General features: G+C 39.0%; 1 protein-coding gene across 13 annotated transcripts in view; it reads right to left on the bottom strand.

Moving 5' to 3' along the window:
- Positions 1-559: 559 nt before the first annotated feature.
- The window catches only part of BLNK (B cell linker), a 443283-nt gene continuing 435685 nt past the window's right edge, over positions 560-8157 (bottom strand). For all 13 annotated transcript variants that reach the window (XM_073685212.1, XM_073685213.1, XM_073685211.1 and 10 more), the window contains 3 exons: positions 3083-3166; positions 2845-3000; positions 560-906 (listed from right to left, as the gene is read on the bottom strand). In XM_073685212.1, the coding sequence (XP_073541313.1) occupies positions 787-906; positions 2845-3000; positions 3083-3166 (360 nt within the window). In that variant the 3' untranslated portion in view covers positions 560-786. The remainder of the gene's footprint in view (positions 907-2844; positions 3001-3082; positions 3167-8157) is intronic.

Raw genomic sequence — 8157 nt, 5'->3', positions numbered from 1 at the left:
AAAACCATATAGGAACTTACTTAATATGATTAGTGATGAGCAGAAGTGCTCGTTACTCGAGTGTGCCTAGGGTGCTTGAGTATTGCAGGTGCTCAAGTGACATGTTCGCGTCACCCCGCACCCGCATATTTCGTGGCTGTTAGACAGCCACAAAATATGTGTGGATTGGCTGAGAAACATGTGCAGTCCCCACATGTTTTGTGGCTGTCTAACAGCCACGAAACATGTAGCCGTGGGGACTAAAACATGTCACTTGAGCACTCGCGATACTCTGTGCATACCCGAGTACCGTCGGCAAACCCAAGTAACGAGCACTTGCGTTCATCACTAATTATGACATTTCCTTTAGTCATTTTTTTTCATTCCCAAGAACCCCTTTACAACTGATTGCACCACAGTGACGTATGACCTAACCGCTATCATCGGAGATCCTACGATACATTGCACCCTGACGATAGAAAGTAAAATTCTAGATTTGATTATAGATGTGAACAATGGAGAAAACATCATGTAAATCCCACATGATTCCTTTTAATAATAAAGCAATAAAACTCACGGATTGACTTCAATTGAATTTATTGTGCACACAAAATTAATATAATATATAAAGTATATACAGGAATCGTGGTTGTATGGAACGTCTTTGCTCATTCTGGAGAGACTGTATGTCGATTAAAGTGGCCGATTCGATGGATTTCCAGTTTCACATATAAATCCTTTGTTGCTTTTCTTTTCGACTTTTCAACCGTACAATTTGAACTGTGACGTGCCGATTCTGCAAATAGCTCAAGGGATCCGTACAGACTGTTTTAACCTTGTCGAGTCTTTTGTATTGCTGTGGCTGTCAATTAGCACAAGAGGGGTTTGACGGTGATTTTCAATAATTTGTGCCACACTACTGAATTTCTGTATAGAAGAAGAAAACGTATCGGATATTAAAAAGTGCATGTAGGATTGTGAATACAAAGGAAAGCCAGATCTTCTATTTTCATGACACGCATTTTTTCAGTAAATACTTGTATCTTTTCTCAGAGATCTGCATTGTGAAATGCTGCGCGGTTAGTGAATTAGACTGTAGCAAGTATGAGGACTGCACTTTACAAAGGAGGACATTGACGAAGATCTGGTAATAACATTATGTTATTAACTAGATTAAATGCCTGCTTCCTGCTTATTTCTAAAATGAATTAACCCCGAACTAGAGCGGGTGCAAGGAGCTTTATTAAGAGAATGGATGGACTGCAGTAGCAAAACATATGATCAAACTTGGGGCTATTCATTTTAGAAAAATATAGGCTTAGGGGCGATCTTATTACAATGTACAAGTATAAAGGAACTGTAGAGAAATCTTTGTGATAATCTTTTTACTCCTAGGCTTGTAACAATAAGTTGCCCTATAAGCAGAGATTTCACATACTGCGCTCCAAAAGTAATAAATGTAAATATTTCTGTAATGGAGTGACGCAGCCTAAAATGAAAAAAGTCTGCAGGAAATAAAGTTTTATTAACATCACAGATTCTTTACTGTACAAGCACTGAGAACATGGAACCCTCTGCCACAAATGTAATGTTCAATTCATAAAAAATAGGATGTTTTTCTTGAAAAATATAATATTAAAGTTATAGGAACCAATTCTGTGATGAGATATTGATTCAGAGAACTAGTCTGATTGCCGTACGTGGAGTTGAAAAGGAATTTTTCTTCCCTAATATGGGACAATTGACATCTGCCTCATGGGGTTTTTCTCTTCCTTTGGATCACCATATCAGGGTATAGATTGAACTCCATGGACTTATGTCTACCTTCAACCTTAAAAACTATGAAACTATCCATTTATGGTGGCAACACAATACATGCAATAAAATATAAAGGGCTGATCCTGTATTACAACACAACATTCGAAAAAATAAAAGATATATACCGCCCATCCTAGTATAACACGTTTTTCAAAAATTAGCATGAGCTTCTTAGTTAAGTGGTTGTCCTCCTGTTATATGATATTGATGACCTCTCCTTGGATATTACAGATCATCTCCACTTTTGTGTTTACATCTGGCCGCCATCTGAGCTAATAACAACTGATCAATAGGGATGCCGGGTGTCTGAACCAGCAGATCTGATATTGATTACCTATCATAAGCACAGGACATCAATAGCATATTCCAGACAATCCCTTCAATAGTTTGATCAAGATGTAAAAGCCCACTGCCACGTAACAGCGACCTCATTTTAGTGGGTCCCTACTCTATTAAGTGTAGCGCTACATGGTACTATTACTGTTCAAACTAGGAAGAGTAGACTATTAAGGAGAAGACTCACATTTCCTAAATCCCTGAGCATCCTTGATTCTGCCACATTTTTCCCTTTTCGGCTGCATTGGTCCATTGCAGAGATGTTCACATTTGTTGCTTTTGGAGAGCAGTATATGAAATCTCTGCTTGTAGTGCAAATGCGGCGTTTCTTCAGAGTTTTCTCTGGGGGCAAGTGCCGTCACTCCTCAATCCCTGATGCTGCCAATCACAGCTGGGCAGTTGATCTGGCAGTCTCAAACGCTGCCGAGTTGTGACTGACAGTGTCTTGGAGTGAGGGGTGAAAGCGCACTCCTCAGAGAAGACTCTGAAGAAATGCCCAGTTGCACTACAAACAGAGATTTCACATACTGCACTCCAAAAGCAACAAATGTAAATATTTCTGCAATGGAGTGATGCAGCCAAAAAATGGAAAAAGCATTTCTACCAGATATTTAACTCAATTTTTGACCAAGTAATAGGTCCTCTTTAAACTTGTTAGTATCACTCTAATAAAACAAAGTATATATTATTATATTAGAAAAGTTTTTATACCTCTTCTCCACTTTTCTCACTCCCCAGAGCATACTGTCGTGTAGCCTCAATATATCGCACTGGAATATTATACACTCTTCTTTTGTAAAATACTACGAGGGTAAATGGATGAGTGGAGTCTTGTCTACTGCTTTTTCTCACTAGGAAAGATCCATCCTGTTGAAAAAAACTCTTGCAATAATTTTCATCATTATTTTTGCTACTTAGAATCTTAAAAACCAAAAGGAAGCTGCGATACCTTGGAGGTAGCAGTCAGAGCGTCTTCTGCTTTCTGTCGGTCACATGATGAAACATACCAGTCTTTATTGAAGACATCAGCATCCTGCAAAACAAAAATACATTAATTGGGCTTACATCACAATACGACTGCTATATTATGAGGCATGCTAGGGCTTGGGTACACCACATTGCCGCTAAAAATGAAATTAAATAGAGTGAGACCTCTCTTCCTTCACCTCCATATGGATTTAAAAATTAAGAAAGTGGATTGTCTAAATACAATATATGCTTTGTTAGATGTTAACAAAATGTGTGGGCTGCGCTTGCAGGATAAATGAGGTCTGAAGAGTATAAATAAGGTTTTCTTACCAACGCGTTTCGGCACCGTTATCAAGGTAAAAAATTAAAGTGAAACCTTGGTTTATGGCGCCAAAATGCATTGGTGTGAATATAAAAAAATGTATACTCTCCAGGCTTTATCTATCCCACAAGTGCAGCCTTGTGTTAACCTGTGGATTAGTAAACTGCTACCTGTAAGATTTTTTTCCTCCAGCCATGGGACTGTAGCTATGACATTTTTAACTTCTGTAGGTGCTGTATCCTCACACAACCCCCACAAGTGGGCGCTACCATATCGCTCATCCCCATCTTGCTCCATACGGTACTGCCTCCCTATCTGTGCACTTCTGCCCCATACATATTTCCTCAACTTTTTTTTTTAACCAGAGATATTTCCTTACGGCTCGTATTTCTAGACCTTCTAGTCTTGTGAAATTGCACATATATTTCCATTATGTGCTGCAAACAAGTGCCAGACATTCAAACTTTCTGGATCATTGGATGTTGAATGAATCCCCTTAGTGACATGCACCGTATATATGGTGCTGCCACCAAGCAATTTGCATAATCCACTATATATATGTACGGCACTATTTATTACAGATGCAGAAATAACTTCTATTTTATCCAATCATAGAATGTTAGAGTTGGAGGGGACCTCCAGGGTCATCGTGTCCAACCCCCCGCTCAATGCAGGATTCACTAAACCATCTCAGACAGATGTCCATCCTCTGTTTGAAGATTTCCATTGAAGGAGAACTCACCACCTCTCGTGGCCGCCTGTTCCTCTCATTGATCACCCTCACTGTCAAAAAGTTTTTTCTAATATCTAATCTGTATCTTCTCCCTTTCAGTTTAATCCCATTGCTTCTCGTGTTTCCATGTGCAAATGAGAATAAAACTGATCCCTCTGCACTGTGACAGCCCTTTAGATATTTGTAGACAGCTTTAAGTCTCCTCTCAGTCTTCTTTTTTGCAAGCTAAACATTCCCAGATCCTTTGACCGTTCCTCGTAGGACATAGTTTGCAGTCCACTCACAGTCCTGGTAGCTCTTCTCTGAACTTGCTCCAGTTTTTCGCTGTCTTTTTTAAAATCTGGTGCCCTTTTTAACACGTTTTATTCCACAATTTATATGGTTTGTGGCATGTAAGTAGTTAGACTCTCCCTCTGTCAACTCAGCAGCCCAATAGGTTGACCTAGCAGCTGGGGGCTTACTCAAGGACCCCAGATCTGCCATTTTAGTATATCTATTAGGCTCTGTCTCAAGTATTTACAAATATTTTGAAAACAAAATAAAGCTTTAATTTTGTGGGGAAAAAACAGCACTAAACATGATTTGTATTGTTGCTTCTCGAACTATAAAATGAATATGATTTTTAACCTGCACAGTGAATGGCATAAACAAAAACAATGCCGGAATTGCTGCTTTTTGTTCATCCTGCCTTCCAAGAAATCAAAAAGGCACGTTTCCCAAAACAATACCAATAAAGATGGCACATTAAACAAACAAATAAAAAAACAATAGAAACTTCACCAAATAATAATTGACCAAACTGATTTCTTTTGAGAAAAATCCTGCTCCAATGGACTGTCCAATGTGCTTACTTTTCGATAAGCAATGTCTATTCATATATAATAGACCCGACCTGACCCCCGTGAATCAGAAGACTGTGTGGATCACACAGTATAAACAGACAGTCTCATATTGTACATACTGTTCGGGTATGTGCACAAGGTCAGTATTTGCAGCAAAAAAAAATAAATCTGTAAATCAGCTGCAAATACTGATACGTTGGCAGAAAAAAAAAACAGCATAAAATATAGCATAACATTCTTTATGCTTTTTTGATGCTTTTTTTGCATGCATTTTTCCCACTTATTACCATGGGTGAAATTTGCAGCTAAAATGCTGAAAGAATTGAAGTGCTCCAGATTTAAATCTGCAAGAAACAATAAGCAACATGTGCATGAGACTTTAGGAATCTCATTGGGCTGCTTTCAGTGGGTACTGTGGGAGTCTGGGAATCCGTGCACCTTCTTTCAAGAAAACTTGGATTGGCGGGACAGGCAGCCTGCCTATATCATCGGACCTTGAGACCAGAGTTCAGGTGGTATGCAGTCAAGATAATGCTGTGGTACGGCCGTTGTAGCAAATTGGATGACACACAATGGGAGGGCATGTACCTTTGTTTGTTCCTCTAATCATAACAGAGTAGAGACATCTAGATGCATTCCATTCTCATGCATGTGACCATTCCCAGGAAAGCTTGGAGTTGTTTGACAGTTCTTGGGTATGGGATGTCATGGACAGCAGTTTTCTGCGTTTCAGTGAGAAGCTTGGTACCTTGGGATATGCAATGACCCAAAAACACAACTTTGGTACAACACCATTGTAGCTTTCGCCTAGTAACTTTGAATTTGATGGTGGCCAGAAATTGGAGCAAAGAATAGCTGAACCTGTGGCAAGTTTGGTCATCGGGACAACAGAGGAGAAGATCATCGACATATTGTAACAATGTGACTTCAGGGTTCTCACTCTTCCAGGGTTGGAGACAGGTAGTTAAGGCCATTGTGAAGTGATAAGGAGAGTTCGGAGCTCCTTGAGGCATAACGTTCCAGGTGTACTTTACTCCTCTGTGTGTAAAAGCAAAAAGATACTGACAGTCTGGATGCAGAGGCACAATGAAGAAGGCGTTTGCCAAGTCGATTACTGTGAAATGCGTTGCCTCAGGGGGAATTTCACCGAGTAATGTATGTGGATTTGGCACCACTGGGATCTCCAGGATTGTAACTGCATTCACAGCTCTCTTGCACCATCCTAAATTTATCCGGGTCTCCTCTTGCAGTTTTCTTCTTCACTGGAAACAATGGAGTATTAGCAGGAGAAACACAGGGAATTAATGCTCCTTTCTTGAGTAATTCTTGAATCTGGGACTAGGAAACCTTTCAAGATTTGGGACAAAATTGTGCAGAAAAAAAAAAGTGCGACAAAAATGCAATGTCCCTACTGAATTGCATTGAAGTATTTATTGAGCATGGTCAATGGTCATTGTGCAGAGAGTGGGAGGAGGTGAGCTGTGACATCACCATGTATGGTGAATTCTGTGTTATCTGCTGTATATAGAGGAGTTACTTGTCTTTGTAATTCTGCCTGTGATGATAATGAGACTGCTTAAAGAAGCACTCCCATCAAAATGTTTTATCCTATTAATATATTGCAATCATCATATTATACAGCACTGTGTACTTACAATTGCTCATTTTTCCTTTCTACCCAGCTAATTCTTCTCTTTTCCACTATATCTATGACATCACATGAGTAAAAACTGACTAGCTGAATTCTTTTACGCTCTATGTAGAAACTGGAAATCAATTTTCCCTCTATGAGTCATGAGTCACTGCAAAAGTCCCTGGCAGGGGAAGGAGGGAGCAACTGGGTCAGGAGGTGAAGAGGGGAATGATAAATGCATGGACAAGAGACATCCTGTTTCTACATAGAGCAGAGAAAAGAGAAGAATTAACTGGGCAGAAAGGCAAAATGAGCAATTTTATGTGCACAGTGCTGTATAATATGATAATTGCAATATATCATAAGGATAAAAACTTTGATTGGAGTGCTTCTTTCACCCCTTCACGACCTTTGACATACTCCGACATCATGGTCGGGAAGGGGTTCCTGACTTTTGGCATATGGGTACGTCATGTCGATCGTGCAGGGCACTCATGACTCACGCAGGGAAGATTGACCTCCGTTTTCTGCATAGATCTTAGAAGGATTCAGCTGGTCAATTAATAATCAAGTGATGTTATACACAAAATAGAAAAGAGAAGAATTAACTGTGTAGAAAGGCAAAATGAGCAATTGTAACTACACAGTGCTATATAATATGATGACTGTGATATATTAAGAGGATAAAAACTGTGATGGGAGGAGGAGGAGGAGGAGCGCTTCTTTAAATACACAACAGGAAATTAGAGTCTAGTATTAGACCTAGTGCCCACTGAGAAAATGATGCTTCTTTAAATGCAGATGATATGGAAAATTTAAAAAAAAATGCATTTAGGATAAAAACCTGATTTAAATCATACGCCTTTTTTCGATAACACATTGCCTTTAATCAATCTGCTGTGATTTCAGATCTGTCCAAAAATCCATAAATAAAAAAGACAGGGATTCAATTATTTCAGTGCCTTATACTCTCTGGGAACTTGTGGCTGCTTCAGGTAGATTGTTTGGGGATCTAACCTCAGCCTCACCCGTTAAGGTCATGAAAGCAGCAGGTTTCTTGGCTAAAAATTTCACAAACAAGTATAATAATGAATGTATCCTCCCCAGGAGTTAGTGGCAGTAATGACATTTTCTCTTTTGTTTTCAGTCCATATGTATATATACAGTTATATGAAAAAGTTTGGGCACCCCTATTAATCTTAAGCTTAATGTTTTATAAAAATTGGTGTCTTTGCAACAGCTATTTCAGTTTGATATATGTAATAACTGTTGGACACAGTAATGTTTCTGCCTTGAAATGAGGTTTATTGTGCTAACAGAAAATGTGCAATCTGCATTCAAACAAAATTTGACAGGTGCATAAGTATGGGCACCCTTATCATTTTCTTGTTTTAAATACTCCTACCTACTTTTTACTGACTTACTAAAGCACTTTTTTTGGTTTTGTAACCTCATTGAGCTTTGAACTTCATAGCAAGGTGTATGCAATCATGAGAAAAGCTACTTAAAGTGGCCACTTGCAAGT

This window comes from Phyllobates terribilis, unplaced genomic scaffold, assembly GCF_046119375.1.
Source record: "Phyllobates terribilis strain yellow unplaced genomic scaffold, ASM4611937v1 Scaffold_5__5_contigs__length_657084704, whole genome shotgun sequence".
NCBI classification, from domain to species: Eukaryota; Metazoa; Chordata; class Amphibia; order Anura; family Dendrobatidae; genus Phyllobates; species Phyllobates terribilis.
The sequence above is the reverse complement of the archived record's forward strand: the minus strand, read 5'-3'. Positions and strand labels throughout refer to the sequence as shown.